The 27,847-nt window shown below is 49.6% G+C and overlaps 2 protein-coding genes across 6 annotated transcripts; one reads left to right on the top strand and one right to left on the bottom strand.

Moving 5' to 3' along the window:
* CAPN1 (calpain 1) lies at nucleotides 101-27,847 on the bottom strand. 5 transcript variants are annotated; one of them, XM_018042662.1, is made up of 22 exons: nucleotides 27,738-27,847; nucleotides 26,182-26,449; nucleotides 25,958-26,027; nucleotides 25,592-25,710; nucleotides 23,876-24,009; nucleotides 23,621-23,789; nucleotides 22,707-22,790; nucleotides 22,273-22,358; nucleotides 21,836-21,910; nucleotides 21,542-21,702; nucleotides 9,069-9,250; nucleotides 8,163-8,174; nucleotides 5,171-5,382; nucleotides 5,033-5,072; nucleotides 4,405-4,470; nucleotides 4,268-4,325; nucleotides 3,233-3,297; nucleotides 2,754-2,822; nucleotides 2,451-2,529; nucleotides 1,529-1,645; nucleotides 1,254-1,312; nucleotides 101-864 (listed from the first exon to the last, which is right to left on the bottom strand). In XM_018042662.1, exons 2-22 carry the CDS (start codon nucleotides 26,446-26,448, stop codon nucleotides 838-840), a joined length of 2,151 nt encoding a protein of 716 aa, XP_017898151.1. In that variant the 5' UTR covers nucleotide 26,449; nucleotides 27,738-27,847; the 3' UTR covers nucleotides 101-837.
* Nucleotides 11,980-12,998, top strand: LOC108634231 (histone H3.3-like). The gene has a single exon (XM_018043265.1). The coding sequence runs from the start codon at nucleotides 12,058-12,060 to the stop codon at nucleotides 12,466-12,468; it is 411 nt and encodes a 136-aa protein (XP_017898754.1). The 5' UTR covers nucleotides 11,980-12,057; the 3' UTR covers nucleotides 12,469-12,998.

Below are 27,847 nucleotides of genomic sequence, written 5' to 3'. Positions count from 1 at the left end.
TGATGGGGAAGGAGACAGAGGGCAGGGCAGAGGCGGGTGCAGGACAAGGTGCCCTCATGGGCCAGCAGGTTTAGGCAGAAACATACTCCAGAGACAAAAGTGGGGTCTTTTCCTTTATTGTTTGGGGTTTCTCCACATGTAAACATGAGACCCCTCCCACCCCATGCCCAGGTGCCTCTGGTATCCCCGTAACTCAGTCCCCAGAGTCCCCTTTAAAATCACCAATATAAAAAAGGAGAGTGGGAGGGAGGGAGGGAGGGAAGGCCTGAGCACCTCCCAGGTTAGGCTGCTTCTTTCAGCTGGCAGGGACAGGCTGGGGGGGTCATGGGGCAGAGGGGAGCATTGGCTTCCGCACAGGCACGAACAGGTGTTCCCAGTCCTGGGGAGGGGGCCCCAGCTGGGAGGGGGCTCCACAGGTCTAGACTGCAGACTGTTGCAGAGCTAGTGGTTATAAAGTGTGCAGGTGGGGGAGGGGGCGGATGGGTGGCCTGCGGGGGCAGGAGAGAGGACACGTCAGGATGGGGGAGGCCAGCGGCCCCCAGCTCCCCGGGGAGCCCCATCCTGAGGCAGGAACTAGCGAAAGCTGCCGCCCTGGTCTGGCGACCGGAGGGGCTGGAGGAGTCCACGTGCGCCTGGTGGAGGCAGGGAGGGCTCCATGGCTCTGCCCATAGCAAACGAACCGCAGTGGCTGAGAGGAGAGGCGACAGGAGGTCGAGGCCGCCTCCTGCTCCAAGGAAGGCACTTGCAGCTGGTGTGGCCTGGCATGGCGTCGCAGGAAGGCGTGGCTTGGCGGACGAGGAGGGCAGAGGAGCACGGCAAGGGGCCCGAGCCCCCGCCTCATGCAAACATGGTCAGCTGTAGCCACTGCCAGGCAGAAAGGGCATAGAGAGCGGTCAGCCAGGGCAGAAGCCCCAAGTCCCACCTCCCAGCTCCATGGCTCAGGAGCTGCCGTCTCCTCCCTCTGTCAAGGGCAGGAGGGAGAGGGACCCTCCTGGGGAGGGGGCCACTCTTACCTCCTCTACCCCGGGAGCCCAGGATGCTGGCTCCTGTGCAGGCCTCCAGGGGCCTGGGCCTTCCTGCCCCCACCCTCAGAAACCAGAGATCCTTGCTGTGTCCGTGCAGGATGCAGGTGGCCAGCCTCAGGGCTAACTCTGAGGCTGCAGGCTCCAGCCCCACCCCGGGGTAGGGGGGCGGGTGAGAAAAACCCACTGCCCCTGAGTGCCTTCCCCAACCCAATCAGAGGAGAGTCCCACCTTAAACAAGTCAAAGGTCACCACTCCATCCAGATCGGTGTCCAGAGTTTTGAAAAACCCTGTGTGTTCAAGAAATGATGGGAGGAGGGCTTGGTGAGACACGAGTTCGAGGGCCAGCCGCACCTCCAGCCTCACCCTCCACCTCCGCCTGCTGCCCGAGAGCCCCCTCCAAAGTTCCCTCCCTACTCCTCATCTCCTGGCACTCAGCCTGTGTGGACCCCCAGCTCCACTCCCTGAGACCCTCATGGGTAGGGGGCGCCCACGGGGACACTCACGGAACATGGTCTCCAGCCGCACCAGGCAGCACACGAAGTTGTCGAAGTCCACGGCCAGGTCTGGCTCCGAGTAGCGGGTGATAATGAGCTCGTACAGCTTCTTGTTGAGCTTGAAGCCTGGCCCAGGAGAGCAGGTGAGGCCCCAGGAAGTGTGGGAAGGGGGACGGAAGGCTGGGCGGAGTGAGCCCCCACCCTGGGCACGGGGGCAGTCCTGGGCAAGTGCTGGCCCAGAGAAAGGTTGAGGACCCAGAATGCCCCACCCAGGAGCTGGCCATCAGGGCCCACAGGTCCAGCTTCATCTGCTCGGAAAGCCCTGGCCTCATCCTGAAGTGGGACTATGAGGGTGAGCCCTGTATGGCTCCCATTGGAGCCCCTGGAAGCCGGCTACACTTCTCCCTGGCTGTGGGGCTCCAGTATCCAGTATCTGAGTAGATACTTTTCTCTGTGCTCAACGGGATGATAAAAGACCTTATCCTCAGCAGGCTACAGTGAGACAAAGTGAAATGAGTGAAGTCGCTCAGTCGTGTCTGACTCTTTGAGACCCCGTGGACGGTAGCCTACCAGGCTTCTCTGTCCATGGGATTCTCCAGGCAAGAGTACTGGAGTGGGTTGCCATTTCCTTCTCCAGGGGATCTTCCCAACCCAGGGATCGAACCCAGGTCTCCCGCATTGCGGGCAGATGCTTTAACTTCTGAGCCACCAGGGAAGTCTAGTGAGGACAAAAGGAAATGCTAACAGTCACCAGGAGAAAAAGGCAGTAGATGGCTGTTTATCACTTCTCCACCATTGCCATCAACGACCCCCCACCCCCAACCACCGACAAGGCCCTGTGGGTGGGCCACTGTCCTGGGAACTGTCAGGGAAGAGACCCGGGGCCATCTCCCTGGGGGCTCCACAGGTCCTGCCCGCCCTCAGACCTCACCTGCAAACTCAATGGCCATCCGCATCTCGTAGGCACTCATGCTGCCCGACTTGTCCAGGTCAAACTTCCGGAAGATGGACTAGGGTGGGGGCAGAGGGTGAGGGCTCATCAGGCATCCAGCCCTTCCCATCCGCCCAGCATGGAGGATTAACGAGGGTGGGGGGCGGAGACGGGGTGACCCACTGGGACACGTGGGCTTGGAAGGGCAGAAGCCAGGGTGAGGGCTTGGGAACCGGAGGCCTGCCGCCTGCTGTGACTGAGGCCGAAGAAGAGGGGAGGGTGCTGCCGGCAGGAACCACCTACCAGGTAATTCCGGATCCGGTTCCACAGGATGTTGAACTCCACCAGGCCGAGTTTGCCATTGCCGTCGCGCTGGGTGGCGGTTAAGAAGAAAACTCCACCGCTTAAACCAGACACCGGGTGAGCGAGTACTGAGCACGAGGGGAGGGGAGACTGGCCGTGGAGAGAAACCCGAGGGAGGGGAGGGGAGAAGCTGCAGGAGCCGCCCAAAGCCAGGCCTGAATTAGGGTAGGCTGGGAGGGGCGTTCACCGAGTGCCAGCCTGCAGATGCGGCCCTCCCCTGTCACCTGACATAGCCCTGCACCTCAGTTTCCCCCCGCCAAGGGCAGGGTGCCAGGAAGAAGGAACTGCCCTGTCCACGCCTGTCTCTTTTCCTGTGCTACTCCTGGGACAGGTCACCCAGAGCCCTTCCTATGCCAACATCCCAACCCGAGCCCTTCCTATGCGGACACCCCAACCCCGGGCCCTGCTCAGGAGGATACATCCATGAGGTTGACCATGCTGCGGCAGGACTCCACGCTGAAGCCCGTGGTCCGCAGGTCTTTGTCTGCAAGAAAGACCAGTCTCAACACCTCAACCCGACCAGCGTCCCCAGCCTGCCCCACGCTGGGCGCACTGGGTAGGACGAGGGGCAGGGAGGCACCATTCCTCTCCCCTGGTATCTAAAATCTAGCTGAGGAGGTGCGTAGGATTGTTTTTATCATCAGAAAAAGGAGTTTAAAGTACTCTACTAATCAAGCCGCTGACCCAACAGCCATATCAACACCACGATTAGATGTGGGTAAAAAAGAACAGTGTAGACAGAAGTGAAGGAAATGCAGCAGAAACATGGAGGGGAGGTGGTCACGGCAGGGCTAGGGGCTGCTGCAGGTCCCGAAGGGTGAGGAGAGCAGGAGAGAGGGGTTCTGGGCTGAGGGAAAACCATGGACACAGGTTGGAGGTCAGAGGTCAGAGGTCAGAGGTGGGGGCAAAGGGAAGGCTGAAAGGCAGCTGCCTTCAGTTGTACACATTGGGGAGTGAAGCCAGGCACCTGTCACCTGCCTTCTGGGAGGAAGGGGGCTGTCACACTGGCCCTAAGGTGCCACCAGCCAGCTAAGCTGCTGCTTTTTTGAAATATCCATCTATTTATCTATTTGCGTCAGGCCTTAGTTGCAGCATGAGGAATCTTCCCTGTGGCACATGGACTCTCCAGTTGTGGTGCAAGGGCTTTGTTGCCCCTTGGCCAGGGATCAAAGGCGGATTCTTAACCACTGGCCTACTCCCCAGCTAAGTTCCTAATCACACCAGGGCCTGGAGCTCAGGCACAGAGAATGGGGTCTGGCAAGAGGAATTTAGGAGGAAAAGGCGGGGTGAGCAGGGCTCTGAAAGGCAGTGGAGGGTGCCCACCCTCGAAGACTGAGGGGTTGGGTTCAGCCCAGGGTAGGAGGAGAAGCCTAGATCCTGGAGTCTGGAGGAACGGGGGCTGGGGGTGTGGAGGCAGGACACGGGGTGGAAAGCAGCCTCCCAGGAACGCTCACGTTTGCTGATGATCCTGTTGAGGATGGTCCGCAGCTCCTTGACGCTGATCTCCATGTCCTGGGGGGAGAGGGAGGATGGCACCTGCCCTGGGGAAACCCCTCGGTGCCCCGGACACCTGCCACCAGGCCCAGCCTACCTCCCCTGCCAGTTGTCTGAAGAGAGACTTGAAGTTCTCATCAATCTCCTCTTCTGAGAGCACTTGCTGGAGAGAGAAGGCGGGGAGAGCAGGTCAGGGGCGCCCCAGCCCGGCCTCTGCGCAGCCAGCAGCGGCAGGCGGGGCTGGGAGCACTCATCAGCTAGGTGTCACTTCACTTTAGAGCCTCACTCTCCTCATCTGTAAAATGGGAACCCAGCCCCTACTCTACTCCTGTCTAGAACTCGTGTAGTCTAAATGTGGAGGCGGAAGTTCAGCCCAACGATGAGGGGTGAGGCTGGATCCCTGCTGTGCGACCTTGGGTAAATTCCTTAACCTCTCTGAACCTGAGTTTCCCTGAGAGGAGAGATGGTGACAGCGCCCTGACACGGTTGTTATGGAGGAAACTGAGTAACCCAGGTAAACAGCTCAGCACAGACCCTGCAGGGAGCAAGAACCCAGGGGCCCGGCGCCATTACTATCACAAAGTCCTTTGCAAGCTGTAAAGTGCTTGGCAAGTGAGGGATGTGTATGGCTCCTGCCAGGAGGGGCTCTGCCCTGCCGGCTAGAGACCGAGACACAGGACACCCAGGTCCCCATCGTGCACCCAGGGTGGGGGCAGGGCACATACCTCATCAGGGAGATTGGCCTGGACCTGGTCATCCAGCTCTCTGCAGAGGGTGGGAGAGAGAGGGGCCAGTCAACTTGGGTAGGGGCAGCGAGGGCGTGGCGGGAGGAAAGGGGAGTCGGGGGAGGGCTTTCTACTCACTGGGTCCCTGCGCTCTTCTCTGAGAAGAAACGCAGCACAAAGTCGCCTTCCTTGTTGGGTTCGAAGGTGGAGGGCACCACCACGTACTCCCCGGGCGGCAGGCGGAAGCGGGTGCTGACCTCCCGCAGGTTGATGAACTGCTCAGACCGGGCCCGGGAGGCATTGGCCAGGAAGAAGTCTCGCTTCAGATGCACGGCTGGCTGGCCCACCAGCTGGTGGGAAGGGAGGAGGAGGTGGGCGCTGCAGCTCAGCCCACCCTTAGAAGTTGCCCCCAGACCCAGACCTCAGGCTCCAGGTTCTGGCCAACGGGCCAGAAAGCTGGGTCAAGGTTCAGCCACCCGCAGGTGGCCCAACCCTGATGAGTCACATTGCCTGCTTCCTCATCTGTAAAATGGGTGGAAGAGCCTGCCTACTGCACAAGGGCAAGGGGAGGAGACACCGTGGAGGTGAATGCAGACAGTAAGGGAAAACCACTAGACCATTCAGGCATGACCCAAATCAAATCCCTTACGATGCTATAGTGGAAGTGACTGATAGATTCAAGGGATTAGATCTAATAGACAGACTGCCTGAAGAACTATGGACAGAGGTTCGTGACACTGTACAGGAGGCAGTGATCAAAACTATCTCCAAGAAAAAGAAATGCAAAAAGGCAAAGTGGTTGTCTGAGGAGGCCTTACAAATAGCTAAGAAAAGAAGAGAAATGAAAGGCAAAGGAGAAAAGGAAAGATATACCCATTTGAATGCAGAGTTCCAAAGAATAGCAAGAAGAGATAAGAAAGCCTTCCTCAGTGTTCAGTGCAAAGAAATAGGGAAAAACAACAGACTGGGAAAGACTAGAGATCTCTTTAAGAAAATCAGAGACACCAAGGGAACATTTCATACAAAGATGGGCACAATAAAGGACACAAACAGCATGGACCTAACAAAAGCAGAAGATATTAAGAAGAGGTGGCAAGAATACACAGAAGAGCTGTACAAAAAAGATCTTCATGACCCAGATAACCACGATGGTGTGATCACTCACCTAGAGCCAGACATCCTGGAATGCGAAGTCAAGTGGGCCTTAGGAAGCATCACTCCAAGCAAAGCTAGTGGAGGTGATAGAATTCTAGCTGAGCTATTTCAGATCCTAAAAGATGATGCTGTGAAAGTGCTGCACTCAATATGCCAGCAAATTTGGAAAACTCAGCAGTGGCCACAGGACTGGAAAAGGTCAGTTTTCATTCCAATCCCAAAGAAAGGCAATGCCAAAGAATGCTCAAACTACCACACAATTGTACTCATCTCACATGCTAGCAAAGTAATGCTCAAAATTCTCCAAGCTAGGTTTCAACAGTACGTGAAACAATAACTTCCAGAAGTTCAAGATGGATTTAGAAAAGGCAGAGGAACCAGAGATCAAATTGCCAACAACCGTTGGATCATAGAAAAAGCAAGAGAATTCCAGAAAAACATCTGCTTTATTGACTACACCAAAGCCTTTGACTATGTGGATCATAATAAACTGAAAATTCTTCAAGAGATGGGAATACCAGACCACCTTACCAACCTCCTGAGAAATCTGTATGCAGGTCAAGAAGCAACAGTTAGAACCGGACCTGGAATAGCAGACTGGTTCAAAATTGGGAAAGGAGTACGTCAAGGCTGTATATTGTCACCCTGCTTATTTAACTTATATGCAGTGTACATCATGAGAAATGCTGGGCTGGATGAAGCCCAAGCTGGAATCAAGACTGCAGGGAGAAATATCAACAACCTCAGATATGCAGATGACAACACCCTAATGGCAGAAAGCAAAGAGGAACTAAAGAGCCTCTTGATGAGAGTGAAAAAACTGGCTTAAAACTCAGCTTTCAAAACACTAAGATCATGGCATCCGGTCCCATCACTTCATGGCAAATAGATGGGGGAACAATGGAAACAGTGACAGACTATTTTCTTGGGCTCCAAAATCACTGCAGATGGTGACTGCAGCCATGAAATTAAGACACTTGCTCCTTGGAAGAAAAGTTATGACAAACCTAGACAGCTTATTAAAAAAGCAGAGACATTACTTTGTCGACAAAGGTCCATCTAGTCAAAGCAATGGTTTTTCCAGTAGTCATGTATGGATGTGATAACTGGACCATAAAGAAAGCTGAGTGCTGAAGAATTGATGCTTTTGAACTGTGGTGTTGGAGAAGACTCTTGAGAGTCCCTTGGACTGCAAAGAGATCAAACCAGTCCATCCTAAAAGAAATCAGTCCTGAATATTCATTGGAAGAATTGATGCTGAAGCTGAAGCTCCAATACTTTGGCCACCTGATGGGAAGAACTGACTCATTAGAAAAGATTGGAGGTGTGAGGAGAAGGGGACAACAGAGGATGAGACAGTTGGATGGTATCACCAACTCGATGGACATGAATCTGCATAAGCTCCGGGAGCTGGTGATGGACAGGGAAGCCTGGCAGTCCATGGGGTCACAAAGAGCTGGACGCGACTGAGCGACTGAACTGACTGATGACACCATGAAGTAACTTTCTTATCATCCTTACCAGGAGTTTCCCATATAAGACACTGCAGGGCCCTCTACACAAGCACCTCATTTAAGCTCATGGGAGCCCATGAGGCTTAGAGCTTAAGCAACTTGCTCAAGGGCACAGAACACTCAGCCCACTCACTACCCTGTTCCCAACCAGGGTCCCAGATGTCCTCAGTGTAAAGAGTCAGACAGGAAGAGCCTTGTGGGTGTGGTTCAGGCAGGGCTCTGAGGGTCAAGGTTCAAATCCAGCCTCCTGACTTGTTACCTGCTCTGACACACAGGAGGACAGTGTTTGCTCTGCCCACTAAATAGTGGGCAGGGGGTGGGGGCACTGTGTGAGCCCCCAGAGGGGGTGGCGTCTTAGCTCTCTACATGTGGGCGTGCCGCTGTCCCGCTCCCTCTGGGCAGCATCGGGCCACGTGTGTTCAAGGGTGTGTAAATCCAGGTGAGTCAGGTGCCACACCTACCTCCGGAGGGACCTGCCGGAGAAATGAGGGGAGTTAGAGATACACGCTTGGCCCAGGGGCAGGGAGTATGGTGTGTGCCACACAGGGGCCCAGAGTTCTTCAGATGAAAAGGACAAGATGGGGAGACCAGGAGGGTTAGGGATGGGCCTGGGGCTACTGTTGCCTCAGACCTGTTTTCATGCCAGAGAGGGACCCCAGGAGGGAGGCCCAGGCGGGGCCCTCTTGGTCCCTCGAATGCCCTGCACCTCAGCTCTGAACCGGAGTCTCCAGGATTGCCCCCTGCAGGGACAACTGCAAAGTCCTCCAGCCCAGGGACATCAGACATCCACACGAATTTGCTGTCGGGGGGGCTGTGGGCCTGGGCAGAGGCTGTGACTGTCCTTTACCCCCACCAGGGAGATCCAGAAGTGTCTGTCTGTCACGAATACAGAGTATGTAGCAGGGTCCTCCATGGCCAGCATCTGCTTCCATATTTCCCAGATGGGGAGCTCACTACTCCTTCAGGGCAGACCACTTGCCCACTTCTTTCTGAAACTGAGCCAGGCCGTCTGTCTCCCAGGCGTCACTAAGCCAGAGGTCTGCCCAAGAGCAGCCTGCTGGCCTCCGAGGACAGGGAGAATCTCAGAATCTTCCCTTCTCCTGGCTAAACATTTTCCTCATTCACTATCCGCCTCCTGGGAAGCATTTTAGGCCCCTGGCTGCCCTAGTCCTGGTGGAGGGCCTCAGCAGGTGCCTCCCCAAGGTCAGGTCTAGGATGTGCACCTCAGGGGTGTGACTGGTCCCAGTTGAACCATGATTGGCAGGTGTCACCAAGTCCTCCGGAGACCCCCCCCCACTGGCGCCCCCTGGCGGAGCTCGCCGGGAGGCCGCTTTCTCTGCCGCGTTCCGCGCGATCGGCCTGCTCACCTCGTAGACAGCGAAACCTATGGTCTCCATGTCACGGCCGAATCGGCGCTCTCGACGGCGGTGCTTCTGCATGAGGGCGAGCAAGAAGCTGCAGCCTGACTCGCGACCCCCGTAGTCGTCGGGGTCTGGGTCATCCGTCTCCTCCAGCCGGATCTTGAACTGGGGGTTCACCCAGAAAGTGGCTGCAGGAGGTAGAGAGGCAGGGATCAGAGGAGAGGCAGAGGAGAGCAGCCTCCCATCAAGCCTTCCCTCCTGCATGTGTTCATTCAACAAATGTCGCTGTGTCCACCGTGTGCCAGGGGACATGTGTGCAGAGGGGACACACAAAGTCCCTGCCCTCAGGAGCTCACATTCGGCAAAGCGCGAGCAAGTCAGGCTAGTGAATGGGACAATTACAAAGAAAGCAAGCTGGAGTTGGGCAGGGAAGGAATCTTCCAGGTGACCTGTGAGCAGAGACCTGAAGGAGAAGGCCTGGGAAGCAGGACAAGGCAGAGAGAGAAAAAAGACCCACAGCAGGGGCTCCAGTGAGCAAAGGGGGTCTGGGATGGTGGCAGAGGTAAGAAGTGTGGATTGAATCAGGGAGTAAAAAAGACCCCCTGACAGGTCTGTACTGGGAGGGGCATGACTAGATTAGGGTTTTAGAAGGTGTCTGCTGTGTAGACAGTGACTTGGAGCAGGGGCAGAGAAAGAGGGTCTGCAGGGGGGGCCACAGGGCTGATGGAGCCTTGCGTTTCTGGCTGTTTAGTAATTCAGCTGCCTGAACCACCCCCCTGACTAGAACAGCAAAGTGCTGGACAGAAAATACCAAACCTCCTTTTAAAGGCACCAGTAAGTCCAGCATTCCCTCCCCCACATACCAAATGAACGTTAATCAAAAAGATAGATCATAAGTGAGGGTATAGAGAAATCAGAACCTCACAGCTGGTAGGAACATAAAATGGTTCAATTACTTTGCATAATAATCTGGCGGTTGCTCAAAAGGTTTAACATAGAATTATAACATGACCCCGTGATCCCACTCCTAGGAATATGTATGTATGTGTGTGTATATATACGTACATATACGTATGTATCTCCAAGACTAATGACAACAGGTGGTGGTGGTGGTGGTTTAGCCACTAAGTCATGTCTGACTCTTGCGACCCCATGGACTGTAGCCTGCCAAGCTCCCCCTGGCCATGGGATTCTCCAGGCAAGAATACTGGAGTGGGTTGCCACTTCCTCCTCCAAATGACAATATATGTCCACACAAAAAACTTGTATGTGACTGTTCAAAGTAGCATTATTTATAACTGACAAATGATAGAAACAACCCAATTTAAACAAAATGGGATATAACCAAATAATGGAATATTATTCAAAAAAGGAATTGGACACATGCTGTACAACGTGGATGAACATTGAAGACATTATGCGAAGTGAAAGAAGCCAGTCATCAAGGACCACAGGTTGTATGATTCCATTTATATGAAATTATTTTCTGGGACAAGCAAATCCATATGAGACAGAAAGTAGATGAGTAGTAGGATAGAAATAAGGGGGAGAAGTGACTTGGGAGTAACAGCCAGGGGTGTGCAGCACTTCTTTGGGGGTAATGAAAATGTTTTACAATTGATGTGATAATGGGTATACAACTCTATGAATAGAGTAAAGGCCACACTGGATTTTACGCTGTAAAATGGGTGAAATATATGGTATGTGCATTTTATCTCAATAAAGCTATTTAAAAAAAATAAAAACTGGGAGCCATGAAAGGTAAATAATGCCGAAGGACTTCTGTGGACTCATAGAGACCCTGAGTCCTGCCTGGGCACAAGGGCAGGAGACAAAGTCCGAAAGGAGATCCCAGCAATAAAACTGGGAGCTCTGTGAGGAATGCCCGCAGCGGAAGTATGAAAGAAAATAAAACCACCAGGGGGAAGGAAAGCACTCTCTGAGAATTTACAACCATAAGCAGCCTTCTCATGAGCTTGCAGTTTTAATTCATGCTGCCCATGAGGTGAAAAAAAAAAACTTAAGGAGAGAATTTATTTTTCAGAGTCATGGCTTTGGAGTATCCTAGGTGACTGGCAGAAACACTCGAGGAACTTAACTTCATCTAAGAACTCAAAGAATTCCCACATACTTCTATGTCAAATAAGCCAAAAACCTCTCAAGGCTGAGAACAAGCAGCCACAGTGGACAAACCTCATGACAGCTGAGACTGACACCATGATGGATGAAAAACAGCTTGCCAAGACTTCAGACGCTGAAATGATCGGACATGGACTATGAAAGACTAAGCTTACTACATTTGAAGAAATAAATGAGAAGCTGGAATATATGAACAAGAACGAACAGATTAGAAAAAAGCCACTAACACTTCCAGAAATAAAAGTGAAATTAAGCATTTGTTGGAAAGCTTAACCAACTGCAAAAAAGGAAATTCAAGTGAATTGAGAATGGATCTAAAGAAACTACCCAGAATGCAATCTAGGGAGATTCAGAGAAGGACCATTTAAGAGATGTTAAGAGATCTAGAGGATTGACTGAGGAAGTCTAGCTTACATTTGATTGGCATTCTCAAAGCAGAAAATTAAGAGACTAGGAAAATGGTATTCTGAAAGAGCACGGCTAAGAATTTTCTAGAATTGCTGAACAACATCAATCTTCATATACAGGGAGCTCAACAAATCCAAAACAGAATCCCCAACTCAACACATCATTGTCTAATTGAAGAATATCAAAGAAACATAATCTTAAAAGAGGAAAGACAAACATTTCAGAAGACATGGTAGATGGGCAGATTCCAGACTCAGACCCAAGAGTGGGAGCAGAGTGAAGAGGAATAGCATCTCCAGGGAGGTGAAAGTAATGTCGATTCAAGATTCAGCATCTAGGTGTTCGCAGCCGCCGCCGCGCCGCCGTCGCTCTCCAACGCCAGCGCAGCCTCTAGCTCGCCGAGCTCCAGCCGAAGGAGAAGGGGGGTAAGTAAGGAGGTCTCTATACCATGGCTCGTACAAAGCAGACTGCCCACAAATCGACCGGTGGTAAAGCACCGAGGAAGCAACTCGCTACAAAAGCCGCTCGCAAGAGTGCGCCCTCTACTGGAGGGGTGAAGAAACCTCATCGTTACAGGCCTGGTACTGTGGCACTCCGTGAAATTAGACGTTATCAGAAGTCCACTAAACTTCTGATTCGCAAACTTCCCTTCCAGCGTCTGGTGCGGGAAATTGCTCAGGACTTCAAAACAGATCTGCGCTTCCAGAGTGCAGCTATTGGTGCTTTGCAGGAGGCAAGTGAGGCCTATCTGGTTGGCCTTTTTGAAGACACCAACCTGTGTGCTATCCATGCCAAACGTGTAACAATTATGCCAAAAGACATCCAGCTAGCACGCCGCATACGTGGAGAACGTGCTTAAGAATCCACTATGATGGGAAACATTTCATTCTTTAAAAAAAAAAAAAAATCTCTTCTTCCTGTTATTGGTAGTTCTGAACGTTAGATATTTTTTTTCCATGGGGTCAAAAGGTACCTAAGTATATGATTGCAAGTGGAAAATAGGGGACAGAAATCAGGTATTGGCAGTTTTTCCATTTTCATTTGTGTGTGAATTTTTAATATAAATGCGGGGACATAAAGCATTAATGAAAGTCAAAATGTTTCAGTGAACAAGTTTCAGCAGTTCAACTTTATAACAATTATAAATAAACCTGTTAAATTTTTCTGGACAATGCCAGCATTTGGATTTTTTTAAAACAAGTAAATTTCTTATTGACTGCAACTAAATGGTGTTTGTAGCATTTTTATCATGCAGTAGATTCCATCCATTCACTATACTTTTCTAACTGAGTTGTCCTACATGCAAGCACATGTTTTTAATGTTGTCTGTCTTCTGTGCTGTTCCTGTAAGTTTGCTATTAAAATACATTAAACTATAAAAAAAAAAAAGATTCAGCATCTAGAGAATCACCAAGAATGAGCACATCACAAAGGCATTTTACACGAGTTCTGAGAAAATTTATTACCAAAGACCCTCACTAAAATAAATTCAGAAGGCTATATTGCAGACAGACTAAAAAGATCTCAGGTGAAAGGTCTGAGTATGGCGAGCAAAAATACTAATATTATGTGGGTACTCAAACAAACATGGATTATATAAAATAATGGGGATGATGATGGTGCTTACTTTAGGACAGGCAGGAAACAGTTCAGGATTAAAATGCTAGCTAAAGACAGCATATTGAATAAAGAGAGGATGTGATCCAGCTGAAACATTTTCAGGTCTTTATACGTTACACTGTTCAGGTAGAGGGTAAAGATACTGACCAACTAACTTTGGAACTTATTAAGCAAGCTCTTATATCTTCCAAACTCATAGAGGGAAAAACTAGCAGAGAGAAAAGAAAAAAAACTCACTCCAAAAGAAGGCACAGCAGGAGGGATGATCAGAAAATGCATAGTAAGTCTGCTGAACTAAATACAAACATATCAGTAACACTATGAATGCAAATGGATTAAAATTTCCAATCAAAGGACAATGTTTTCCAAATCTGACCATTAAAAAAGTCATATGCTATTTATAAGAGATAACTAAAACACTGAGCTATAGAAAGATCAGACATCAAAGAGTATAACAAGACATGCCACAAAAACAGTAATCAACAGAAAACTGGAACAGCAGAGTCACACAGACTGAAACAGACTTCAAAGTAAAAAGAATTACTAAGATGAAGGCGGGCACTGGAAAATAAAAAAAAGTTTAACTCATTAGGAACTTAAAACAATTTTAAACTTGATACACCTAAAATCATAGCTCGATATTTGTAAAGAAAAATAATTGACAGAAATAAAGCGAGAGATTGGCAAAGCCAACAGGGCGGTGTGAGATTTTTATTATCCCTCTTCCAGTAATAGATAGATTAAGCAGACAAAATAGTCAGTAAGTTTGATACTATGAACAATTGTAGAAGATTCCCTCTAACATTCAGAGAATGGTCAAGCGAACAGGCCTGTCAGGAAAACACTCCAGATGGGGTTAAATCCCAGCTCAGCCACTTACTAGTGACTCTGGTAAGCTATTTAATTTCTCTGTGCCTCACTTTCTTCATCTGTAAAATAGTGATAATATAGTACATCCCTCATAGGGTCAGTGTGAAAGTTAAGTAGATTCTATTCTAAATATTTACAGAAGTGCTTAGCCTACAGTCCACAACATGAAAGTGTTCGCCAGTCTTTTTGAGGACACCTGAATACTCACCCTGAGCCATTGTACCAGCTTCCGTTTATTTCAAAGTTATGACCTATATAGATCATATTTTCTGAATGCAAGGAAATTAAATTATAAATCAACAATAAAATAGGGAATCCCTGGCAATCCAGTGGTTAGGATGCCACATTTCCACTGCACGGGGCCGGCCTGGCTTCATTGATTTTCCTCTATCGTTTCTCTATTTCATTTATTTGTCTCTTCTGCTTGCCTTGGGATTAGTTTGCCCACTTACTAGTTCCTTAAGGTAGAAAATTAGGCTATTGTTTTGAATTCTTTTTTAATATAGGTACACAGTGTTTTAATTACTATCATATGTGATTTCTCATTTACATTACTATTTCCTTGAGATAAACGCATTCTATGGGGCAGCATTACCTTGACACCAAAGCCAGATAAAAACATCATAAGAAAAGAAAATGACAGACCAGTATCACTCATGAATAGCAATATAAAAATCCTCAACAAATACTAGCAAACCAAATCCAACAGTTTATTAAGAAGATTACATGCTATGGAAGATTTATTCCAAGAATGTGAGAACAGTTCAATATAAGAAAATCAACCAGTGTAACACATCACATTAATAGGACAAAGGGGAAAAAAATACATGGCCATCTCAATTGAGACAGAAAAGGCACTTTAGAAAATCCAACACAAATTCATGACAAGAACGTACATAAATTTAGGAATAAAAGAGAATGTCCTCAATAAGAAAAAGGGCATTTAAGAGCATTTAAGTAATATGTTCAGTGGTGAAAAAAAATGAAAGCTTTCTCTCTAAGATCAGGAACAAGATGCCTACTTACACCACTATTATTCAACATTGTACGGCAAGTTCTAGCTAGATCAATTAGTCAAGAAAAAGAAAAAGTAACCAAATTAAAAATGAAGAAAAAAACTATACTTGCAAATGACACGATCCTATATGGAAAAGCCTGAAAAATTAGAATATTAGAATTAATAACAAATTCAATGATGTTGCAGATTACATCAGGACACAAAAAACAGTTGTGTTTCTATACACCAACAATGAAAAAAAACCCAAAGAGGAAATTAAGAAAACAATATGTTTATAACAGCATCCAAAGCTGTAAAATACCTAAGAATAAATTTCACCGAGGAGTTGAAAGACTTATACACTGAAAATTACAAAACTTTGCTGAAACAAATTAAAAAAGACATAGAAAAGTCAAAAGATATAATACTCAAAGTAATCCACAGATTCAATGCAATCCTTATCAAAATTCCCACAGAAGTGAAAAGCAGATCCTCAAATTTATGTGGAATTTTAAGGGGCCCAGAAGCTAAAATAATCTTGAAAAAGAGCAAGGTTGGAAGACTCAAACCTCCTGATTTCAAAACTCACTACAAAGCTAAAATAATCAAAATAGTGTGATATTGGAATAAGAATAAACAGACGCATAGACTAAAGGAATAGAACTGAGAGACCAAAAGTAAATCCATACCTAAATGGCCATTGACCACTGGGTGACAAGACCATTCAATGCATACAGAATAGTCTTTTCAACAGATCCTAGGATAGCTGGGTTTCCACAATCAGAAGAACTAAATTGGGCACCTATCCCACACCATAAACAAAATCTAACTCAAAATAGGTCAACACCTAAATATAACAGCTAAAATAATAATGCTCTTAGAAGAAAATGCAAAGATAAATGACCTTGGATTTTGCAATGGATTCTTAGCTGTGACATCAAATGCATGAGCAATAAAAGAAAAAATAGAAGATTGGGTATTGTCAAAATTAAAAACTTTGGTGCTTCAAAAACACTGTCAAGAAAATGAAAAGACATCCAACAGAAAGGGAGAAAATACACACAAACCATCTACCTCATAAGGCTCACATCCAGAAAATATAAATGTATGTATGAAGAATATATGAGAAGACAAACACTCAATCTAAAAGTGGGCAAACGATTTGAATAGACATCCCAGAAAAGATACACAAATGGCCAATAAATACATGAAAATATACTAAACATTAGTCACTATGGAAATGCAAATTAAAACTGCAGCGTGATACCACTTTATACCAGCCAGGATGGCTATCATAAAAAAGGTGGACAATAAGTGTTAACAAGGATGTAGAAAAAAAAAACAAGGATGTGGCGAAATTGGAACCCTCATGCATTGAGAGGAGGAATGTGAAACAGTGCTGCCACTTTGGAAAACAGATCACAGTTTCTCGAAAAGGTAAACATGGAGCTACCACACAACCTGAAAATCTCACTCCTACTTGCAGACCTAAGAGAACGTATGCTCATACAGACACACGTACAGAAGTCTTTAGAGCAGCGTGCTCACAATACCCCCAAACTGAAAGCAATTCATCAACTGAAGAGTGAATGAGCAAAATGCGGTATATCCATGTCACAGAATATTCTTCAACCTTGAAAATGAAGTATTGATCATCCTGCAACATGAATGACCTTTCAAAACACAATGCTCAGGGGAAAAAGCTAGGCACAAAAGGCCACATATTGCATGATTCCGTTTTTATGAAATGTCCAGAACAGCAAACCTATAAAGACAAAATTAAATTAGTGGTTACCAGGGGTTGGTGAATGAGAGGGTTAGGGAGTGACTACTAATGGATATAAGATTTCTTTTGCAGGTAGTGAAAATGTTCTGGAGTTAGGTAATGGTGATGATTATATAGCATTGTGAATATATTAAAAACCACTGAATTGTACCCATTAAAAGTATAAATTTTATAGAATGCAAATTATATTACAAATCTTAAAAACATATATCAAAATTGTATAACTCAAAGGTACACACAGAAAAAAATTAATGAAGTAAGAATCTGATTGAAGAAGTCATAAAATTACAATTGCATCAAAAAGAATAAAATACTTAGGAATAAATCTGAGTAAGAAGATAAAAGACCTATTCTCAGAAAACTGGACACTGAAGAAAGAAACTGAAGAGGACACAAACAAATGGAAAGCAATACCATGCTCATGGACTGGAAGAACTAATACTGTTAAAATGACCATGATACCCAAGACAATCTACAGAGTCAATGCAACCCCTATTAAAATACTAATGGTATTTTTAACCGGCCTAGAACAAATAATTCTAAGATTTGTGTGGGAACACAAAGATCTTGAATAGCCAAAACAATATTAAGAAAGAAGAACGAAACCAGAGGTAGCACACTCTCTTACTTCAAGCTATACTACAAAGCTACAGTAATCAAAACAGTATGCACAGGTTGCTTTGCAGCCCACTTTGGACACCATGTATTGTCAACTGAAAAAATATAGAAAACTGCTAATAATAAAGGATTTATTTGGGTTCTTTAAAAAAACAAACAATATGATACTGGTATAAAAACAGACACACAGATCAATGGAACAGAACAGAGAGCCAAGAAATGAACCCACACTTCTATGGGCAATTAATCTATGACAAAGGAGTCAAGAATACACAATGAGGAAAAGACAGCCTCTTCAATAAATGATATTAGGAAATCTGAAGAGCTACATGCAAAAAAAAAAAAAAACTCAACAATTTTCTCACACCATATACAAAAATAAACTCAAAATGGAATAAAGAATTAAATGTAAGACCTGAAACTATAAAACTTCTAGAAGAAGCCATAGGCAATACAGTCTTTGACATCGGTCTTAGTAATATTATTTTGGATCTGTCTCCTCAGGCAAGGGAAACAAAAGCAAAAACAAACAAATGGGACTACATCAAACTGAAAAGTTTCTGCACAGCAACAAAATGAAAAGACTGCCTACTGAATAGGAGAGAGAAACTCACAGGAGATCACATTTGTGGTAATCAGTGGCGAGGGGTAGAGGCAGAGAGAATTGGATGAAGGTGGTCAAAAGGTACACATTTCCAGTTATAAAATGAATAAATACTTGGGATACAATGTATAGCATAGTAAATAGAGCACTACTGTATGTTAGATATGAAAGTTGCTAACAGTACATTCTAAGAGCCTGAGAGTTCTCATCATAAGGAAAAAATATATTTTTTTCTATTTCTTTAATATTGTATCTATATGATATGATGGATATTCACTAAACTTATTGTGGCCATCATTTTATGATGTGTATAAATCAAATCATTATGCTGTACATCTTATACAATGCTGAATGTCAATATATCACAATGAAACTGGAAGGAAAAAAAATGTCATAAAGTAAATTCTAAAAATAAATCCAAAGAAAGCAGATGAATGAAATAACAAGCAAGAAAGATTCATAATATGGAAAAAAAAATACTATAAAGATTAAAGTAAAAAATCATTTTATTTTAAAGACTTATATTGACAAACCCCTCATAGGATTAATAAAGACAAAAGAGACAATGAATGAAAGAGATGTTATCATTACAGATGAGGTATAGTATGTTAAGGATAACTTCGTTAATAATTGAGAAAACAAGATGCAAAGGATGAACTCCTAGAAAATAAAACTCCTCAAAATAGTTTCAAGAGGAAGTAGAAGATCTGAAAAATTCAATGACCTTAAAAGATACTCAATATCAAAAGTTAATCTTCACATAAAAGAGCAGGCCTGGTAGTTTTCTAGACCAGTTCCACCAAACATTCAAGCAAGAAACCATCTCCACCTTATGCAAACTCTTCCAGAAAAACAGAAAAAGACAGAAGATTTCCCAGTTCACTTTGCCAGCCAAATATAGCATCCATATCAAAACTAAATAAAGTAAGCATGAGAAAAGAAAACTATTAGCAAACCTCACTCATGAACGTGGATGTAAAATTATTGTATAAAAAATTTATATCATTACTCTGTTGTTTTATCTCAGGAATGTAAGGTTAATTTAATGTAAGAAAAGTGATTGTCAATGTATGGCAAAACCAATACAGTATTGTAAATTAAAATAAAGGAAAAAAAATGATAACAAGAGAAAAAAAAAAAGAGTATAACATGGAAAAAAATAAAAATAAAAATAAAACAGTGCCTCAACTATAAAAAAAAAAAAAGTGATCAATGTAACTTATTGTTTTAACAGGTAATTTAAAACAGCTAATTCTAATAATAAAGTTATTTCATAACATAAAGTTTCATTACTCTGATAAAAGGTGCATATATACACACACACAAAAACCTAGAGTAGAAAAGTTTGTAGTGATGAAATCTACAGTCAACGTTTAATAGTAAAAACTTTTCCTTTGAGAGAGGGGTAAGACCAGAACATAGTGAGTCCTAGTGGGCATGCAGCAAGCCTGGCCAGCACATTAAACAAGAATGAATATGTAACCAAAGTTATAAGCATTGGAAAAGAAACAAATTTATCATTATTGGCAGATGCTATACTGTCAGTTAGAAAACCAAAAAGAATACAGAGAAATGAGTAAAATTCATTACAGTTTAACAAGCTTGCCAGATGTAGAATAAACCTAAAAGGTCAGCTGCATACTACAGTATCAGCAATGACCTGGCAGATGTCATTTAAAAAGAGATACTATTTATAACAGCAACAAGCTGATAGAGTATCTAGGAACAAATCTCAACAGAGGTATAAGCCCTTTACAATGAGAATTATAAAACTTTATTGAAAGACACTAAAGACCAAAATAGACATAGCACATTCTTGGATAAGAAGAATCAAGATTGGAAAGATGTCAATTCTCCCTGAATTGGTCTATGCAATCCCAAATTAAAATCTCAAAAGGGCTTTTTGTAGGACTTGATAAACTGATCCTAAAATTCACACAGATAAAACAAAACCAAAAAAAGAAAACCAGAAGCAAAGAGCAAGAGGAGCTAACAGACTCTTGAAGAAGGAATTCATCCTGCCCAATTTCAGGATTTATAAATCTTAGTTCCACAACAAGGAATCAAACATGCACTCCCTACACTGGAAACAGAATCTTCACCATGGGACCACAGCAAAGTCCCAGGACTTATAAATCTATAGCAAGTAAACCAGTGCGGCAGTAGCAAAGAGATAGGCCGAGGGACAGAGAGGCAACTCAGAAACAGACCCAGCTACGTGGGAACTTATGACAGGGCTGGACCTGCAGGGAGAGGACAGACTTCTCAGTAAACGGTACAGAAAACAGTGGTTATCTGTTTGGGGAAGAACTGAAATTAGGTTCCTGCGAGGGAGAAGAATGCTTGAACACAGAGGGCTGGGAGCCAGGCTGAGAACTGCGGGAGGGGGCAGGACACGACAAGAGAGCAGCGGTGGTGGGTTTGGCAAAACCCAAGCAGACAAGGAGCAGCCGCGGCAGCGTGGTGGGGACGCAAGGTGGACTGGAGCGGGTTAAGCACTGAACTTAGTGAGGAAGGAAATGGGGAGGCTGGCCATCTTGAGAAACTTCACTTTGAAGAGGAGCAGAGAAACGAGCGGGGAAGTGGGTTCCAGAGGCAGGCAATTCTCCCCTGTGACCCAGAGAGAGAGGCGACGGGTGAAGGAGCCCGAGGAGAGCGGGGTCTAGAGCAGAGGTGGGGGGCGGGGTGCCCCTGAGCGGGGACAGTTCCGCCACTGTCACAGGCAGGAAGGCAGCAAAGACGGGCACAGGTCCAGACAGGCTGGGAGCCTTGGAGGTGGGACTACGGGGGTGTCCTGTGAAATCGGAAAACACTGACAGTGGAGGCAGGTCTGAGGAGAGACTAGGAACATATGAATAGTGGAATTGCTGGGGCCACAGAAAGCACACATCTGAGGTCTGTGGCTGTGATTTCTCCAAGTGTGTGATTTCTCTCCAGGCCCGGTCAGTGGTTCTGGAGCCGGTCAAGAGGGTTCAATCAGGATTATGGGTGTGCCAGGTAAGAGGACCAGAGGGAGCTAGAAGCCAAGAAACTTGAGTGTTTGCAGGGACAGCATTAAAATGCTGACTCCAACCTGGGGAGGATGAGGATGCTAACCTGCTAAGAGAAGGCAGGGTGGGAGAGGAAAGATACCCATGGACCCCAGGGAAAGGCGACAGAAGGACCAAGGAGGGAGACAGCGGGCCAGGAGGAAGGCCCGGAAGGAGGAGTGACAGGAGGTGGCCGGGCTGCATGGAAGTCTCCTCTGTCCGCACCCTGAGCTCAGGTTCCAGCAAGGCAGTCAAAGGTGGCTCTTGGGAATTTACACTTTTTCATCCTCAAGGCAAATTTGCAAAACCAGTACAACTACCCCTATCTTACAGGTGAGGAAACAGGCTCAGAGAGAAGATACGTCTTGTCCAGGGCAGCAGGGCCCAGGACCCCACCCCCCAGGTCACCTGGGTAGTTGCGGCAGCCCCCCGCGGTGCTCCCCCGCCGCCAGGTGCCCTCGTACAGGGTGGTGTTCCAGTTGCGGAACCTCTGGCTCTTGAGCGCGTCAGGCGTCAGGTTGCAGATTTCCAGGCGGGTGAATTCACGCATGAAGTCTCGGAATGACATCCTGGGGGGGTCGAGGTGAGAGTGAACCAGGGTGCCCAGGTGGGGCATCGAGAGACATGGCACAGCTGGCTTTCGGGGGGGGAGGGGGCTTGGGAGCTGGGGTGCCCACTCAGACTGAGGAGGGGGCTGCTCACCAGAACTCCCCATCCTCCATCTTGATCCGGAGCTGCTCCCGCACGTAAGGGTCCACGCCGTTCCACTCCGAGGAGCTGCGGGAAAAGGGCACTGCCAGGGGCTGGCGGCCACCGACCTGCCCAGCCTCTATCCCTGGGGCCTGTCCTTCCCTGGCCCGGCTCAGGAGGCCTCCACAAGGTCATGTCCAGAGACCCCAGTCCCAGGGGTTATCTTATGAGGGCCGGGTCAGACGCCCCGAGGATGCTCATAGGTGGGCACAGCCACCCACATGCACAGCCTGAGCTTTGCCAGGGCAGTCCCCAGACCCAGTCACACGCAGATGGGCCCCTCTGTTCAAGCCTGAGTCCACTGTGGGCTGGCAGAGACCCCAGCAGAAATGCCAGTGGCACTGAACAGTCTTCCCAGGCCTCCCCGGCCAGCGTCCATGGCCCCTCACCCGTCACTCCAGGCTCCCGTCCACTCCACCTCGCCCCAGGGGTTCCGCATCCGGATCAGGTTCACCATCTGGCCCTGGTAGTTCACCTGTTCCCCAGAGCTCACGTCAGTGTCTGCTTCTGGCACACACTTTGACACCCCTTCCCGCCACCTCATCCTCACAGAGCCCAACTCAGCACCCAGCACCCACCGTTGGAAGCACAGCTGAGAAGCCTGTCTGGGCATAAACTGCTGAGAGAGGCAATTCTACACACAAAGTACAGTAAATCAGGGTGGGACAAGATAATCATCTTTGGGCGAGAGTCCCTGGGAGATAGGAAAGGTGCTGCTGAAGGTCACGGGGAGAGTCGGCCTCTCCCACAGCCTTGGCCACAGGCCAGAGAGGCAAGGAGGCTGGAACCACCCTTTGGGGAAGACCTCCACCTGGGGCGGTACCTGCTTGGCCCCAGTCACAGAGTAGGCGTGACCCTTCACCAGCTTCTTGAAGGTGACAGCCTCCATGTCCAGAATGCTGGAGATCTGCAGAAAGACACATGGGCTGTGGCTGCTGTCCCCACCCCCATTCAGGAGACGAGCCCCGAGTCTTGGCTTTCCCTTGCATACACCCACAGTTACTGGGAGCGATGGGCAGGACCCCTGACCCCTTCTCAGTCCCTGGAAGGGGGAGCTGCTGGCTACTCCACCAATGTTACTGCTGGTGAGGGGGCCTGTGCACCCCACTGACACTGCTTTTGGCCAGAGCTGGCCAGACCCTGGGTAAACACGCGTGAACACAAACATACAGCCATGCAAAGCCTCTCCCCTCACCCAGGAGCCACGAGATCCTCAGAGGACCTCATGTGGAGGGACTCAGGGAGGCGGAGAAGAGGGGTGAGCAGAGACTAGAGTCGGGTAGGCTGGGGAAGAGCATGGCGGCAGCGTTAGAGTGGAGAATGCAGTGATGGTGGGGGTGGAGGCCGCGATCAAGGATGAGGGAGGTCTGAAGATAAGTCGGGGAACAGAAGAGCAACCGAAGGAACGAATGGGGAGTCTGGGGCCCACAGGGACTGGGACTCAGGAGGAGCTGAGGCCAGGCTGTGAACTGGACAGTGCATGGGCATGGCCCCTCATGACAGGAAAGAGGAAGTCGGAAAACATGCTGAGGTCTGAGGTTTTGGGGACCAGGAGGAAGCCAGGCATGGAGGTGGAGGACAGGACCGAGGTGATGAGCGAGGCTGGGTGAGGATCCGGGGATGGTGTGAAGCAAAGGACAGGGTCTGGAGCCAAGCCCGTGGCAAGTCTGAGGCTGGGCTGAGTAGAGAGAAGGAACCACTAGGAGACTCAGGTCCCAGGATGGGGGAGGCACTTACATCGATGGAGCAGCCCAGCAGGGAGCCGCGCTCCAGGGCCTTGAGGATGATGTTGTAGAGGTCGCTGGGCGCCTTCCGCAGTTCATACCACTCGGTGACTCCGCCGGTGAAGTCCTCAAAGCCCTCAGACGTGCTGCCTCCTGAGAGGGCCTCGTAGCTGCCATTCACCCTGTGGGCGGCCCAGGTTAGCACTCTGCACCGAGCAGGACCCCCAACCCAGGCGTGGCCTGGAGCTGTCCCTGGGCCCCCACTCACTTGGCATAGGCCTTCTCCAGCAGGGCGCTCCAGAACTCGTTGCCTTGGGCAGAGTGCACGAACACCAGCTTCCCGTCCTTGGTGGGCAGCAGGTCATCCACCACCACATCCACCCACTCACCAAACTGCCACAGCTGGGGGAGGAGGGGCACGGTGAATCCCTGCTTTGAGATCCCTCGGGCCTAAGGTCAGGCCTCAGCAGCTTTGCCACTCACTAGATACCTGATTCTAGGCCATGCATCCTAGACACAGGGATCTGAGCAAGTCTTCCTCTCCGAGCCTGTTTCCCCCTCCACAAAAGGGAACAGTAATGCCTTCCTAATGGGAAAACTAAACAAGATTAGGAAGGTAACGCTTGTAAGGCAGCATTGTTCATATTTTTGAAACAGACCAAGGTGCCTCTTCAGGTACAGAGATGTTGCAAAGCCCTTAAACCTTGACTCTACCATGACCCCAGACTTTCCCCCTCCCACCATTCTAGGCCAGGGTGCGTGTGTGTGTGTGTGTGTGTGTGTGTAGAGAGTGGGATACCTAGGTAAATTAGATGTGGAATGAAAATGCGGGTGTGTGCGTGTGTGTGTAGGGGGGTGGGGATACATAGGTAAATCAGGTGTGGAATGAAGATGCGGGATCTAGATCCTTCAACCCCAAGGAGGACAGGATTCCCACAATCGCGGGCTAGCTTCAAAGATGCCTTGAAAGGCAAGTTTCCCAGTGAGGGAAGGACTTCCCCCTATTCCAGGCCAAAAGTGACTCTGTGCTACAGCAGCACTGGGGGCCGTGAGTGTGCAAAACAATGGGGCAAAAGGGAGGAGGTGCGCCCACAGCACAGTGGAGAAAGTGAACGGGCTAATCAGAGGCCGCGGAGGAACGGATTGGAGGAGTACGAGGAGAGGGTGGGGAAAAGGCAGCGAGGCCACGCCCCTGCGGACCAGCGCGGGCAGGTGCAGCACTTGGCCCCAGTAGTTCGCGCTGCACTGTGGGTCCAGCAAGTCAGGCCATATTCGCCAAGGCGGGTGAGGATGAAGTAGGGGGCAAGGCGCTCCGTGACCAGACGGAAGGAGAGGACACCGGGGCCAGAGGTTCTCACCCAGGGTTGCTGGCGTGTCTCTTCCCCAAAACGAGCCTACTGAGAATTCATCAGTGTAATTTGAAAAGTGGGTCCTGTGCGCAAAGAGCATCAGGCAAAGCTGCTTTAAATAAACTTTATCCAGAGTCTTTCTTTTCCGCAGGGCTCTCTCAGTGGCTGGAGACTGACTTGAGCGCAGGAGGAGTTGGGGGTGAGGGGGTCGGGGAGAGACTGAGGCCAAGGGTGTAGATGACCACAGGTGATGGCCGATTTTCCCCAGAAGAACACTATTTTTCAGACAGGGAAACAGACCTTGGGGAGGAAAGGGGTTTGTCCCACAGGACATAATCCAGAGAATTTTCTTCTCTTCTAAACACTTTTTTTTCTCTAGTGTGCACAACCAGCCAGGAAGATTGCCAGCTGAAATACCTGCCCAACCATTTCACACACGATAGATTCTCACACATGACAGACTTGAGATGGAATCAAGAGGTCAAATACTTTCGGGGAGGTGGGGGAGCTGGCCCCGCAAGGTGCGGCCCTGAGTCACCCTAACTTCAGGGTCCCCCAGCCCATCTCCATTGCCTGCTACCCCTCTCTCCCTCACCACCCCCCTCTTTGTCCAAGGCGCATGTGGGGCTCCTCACCTGGAAATGGAAGATGCCCGCGTAGCCATCCTGGAAGCTTTGGCCATGTGGAACTACTCGGTGCAGGAGCGTGTCATTGAGGGTAAGGGAGGCGATGGCAGCCAGAAGCCAACAGTCCCCTGGGATGGGAAGGATCCATGTCAGATCTACTCTTCGCCCAGTGAGTGCCATACTGTGGAGAACCTGGGACTCCCCAGGCAGGGTACCCCTCAACTTACAGAAAAGACCCAGGAATCTGGGCAAACCAGCCCCAGCACTGAGAGCCAGAACCTGCTCGGGCTTGTAGGAGGGAGAGGCTGAGGCAGAGCAGGAAGGAACGGGCACAGGGAACTACGGAAAACACACTCGGAATCCCCCAGGGCCTACCCAGTGCGCCCTGGCAGATGTCTGTGCGGGTGGCTCCATCCACGATGAACTGGGGGTTTGAGAACAGCTCCTGCAAGAGACCCAGAGTCCTGTCTCTGGGCCAGCCCCTCCTAGAAACTGGAACCCAGCCATCCCAGACCCCACTTGAGGGACCTGGCGTCCTATTCCCACTCCTCAATCAGGAAGGGGGTAAACTGAATCCCATCCAGGGTGGCCCCTCTCACCGTGGGACGCTTCCACTTGATGCCATAGGTTTTGGAGGAGTTGGGGCCCAGCTCCTTGAAGCCCAGGCTCTGGGGCACTGGGGGGAAAGCCTCATCACGGAAAAGGGCCCCCCTTTGCAGGCAGTGAACCCGCAGCTGCTCGTAATCCTGGCCCAGGTACTTGATGGCATTTTCATGGCGGCCCAGGCCCAGCTCCTTGGCCCGCTGCTTCTGCACTTGTGCAGACACCCCAGTGCAGTACACCGGAGTGATGAACTCCTCGGCCATCCTGTGGGACAGAGGGGCCCTGCTCAGAACCCAGGCCTTCCCAGGCCTAGAGCTGGGACTCCTATCTGCTACCACTGCTCTCTGACCCGCTGCCATCCTTTCTCCCCAAGCCTGTGGTTTCCCCACCTCCTCACTAAATTAGGGCTGGCAGCCATACCTCTCTGCTCCCAGAATCCACCAGAGGGGGCTTCCCATCCCCCAGGTGCGCTGGCCACCACCTCCCTACCCCCACCCAATGCTACCACCTCTCCGTTCCCAGACTCCCATTGTCCCGGGTCTGCAGGCCTGCGGTCAGCCAGTCAGGTGGGGAAGGGCGGGGCCCGAGATAATAGCACAAGGAACGAGGAAGGTGGGAGACCCCGAGGCAAATCCTCTTTGAATGCCCCTCTCCCCAGCCTAGCCAAGCTCCTAGGCACTGGCCCCTTTCCCAGCTTGGGGGCTGATAAGTCCAGGCAGTCCGGGGTTCCCCTCCCCAGGCTCCTGAGACGGGTTGAAGGATCAGGGAGGCTCGGCCTCAGTCCTTTCCCCTCCCGCCAGCCCCCAGCCCAGCCTCTGGAGACAGTGAGGAACGCAGCCTGGGGCGGGCTCCTGAGCCTTGCGGTTCCCGAGCCCCCGCCCCGTCGCAGGCACTCAGAGAGCCCGGGGGAAAGGCAGCCCCGCAGCCGGGATCCAGGCCAAGCTGGGGGAACGCCGGGCCGGCCTCACCCTCCTTACCTGGGGGAAGCGTGTTGGAGGGTCGCTGCGGTCCCTGCGCTGGCTTCCCGGGTGGCAACTGAGGACAGGGCCCAACCAGGAAGAGCGCTCCTCCCAGCCCTCCTCCGCCCCTCCCTTCTCTCCTCCTCGGGCTTCCACCCCGCTTCCTCTCCGCTCTCCCTTCTCTCCGGGCACCTTCTCCGACGATCTCTCTTAACTCACGGTATCTCCCCGGCCCTCCTCCGCAGACGCCGGGCCAACTCCGCGAGAGGACAAATTAGTCAAAGGCAGATTCGTCCCCGGGGAGGGGCCAGCGCCTGTCGGGGTGGGGAGGGCTGGGGCCCGGACGCCAGGGCAGCGCAGGGGAGCGGAGGGGGAGGACCGACAAGGGGGTATTTTTAACCAGGGGCAGCAGCTCGAGTTGCAGGGCTGGGTGGCCCCACCCCACGCGGCCGCCCCGGAGGGCATTCCCGGGAGTCCAGCCCCTCGGCGCCACCTCCCGCAGCCCGGGGTCCGTCCCCCCTCCCCTCGGCAGAGCCGCAGCTGTCCCCCCACGGCCCCCGCCCCGCGCGTCCCTAGCGCGGGGCCGAGATTACCTCGGGCTATGGCAGCTGCTCGGAGGAGGGGCCGGCCCGGAGGCGGGCAGACCCCTGCCGGACGCTCTGCAAACGGCAGCCCCACCCCGCCGGTTCCCCGCCGCAGCCCG

Source organism: Capra hircus, chromosome 29, assembly GCF_001704415.2.
Source record: "Capra hircus breed San Clemente chromosome 29, ASM170441v1, whole genome shotgun sequence".
Lineage (NCBI taxonomy): Eukaryota > Metazoa > Chordata > Mammalia > Artiodactyla > Bovidae > Capra > Capra hircus.
Note: the sequence above shows the minus strand (reverse complement) of the source record. Positions and strands in the feature narration are given on the sequence as shown.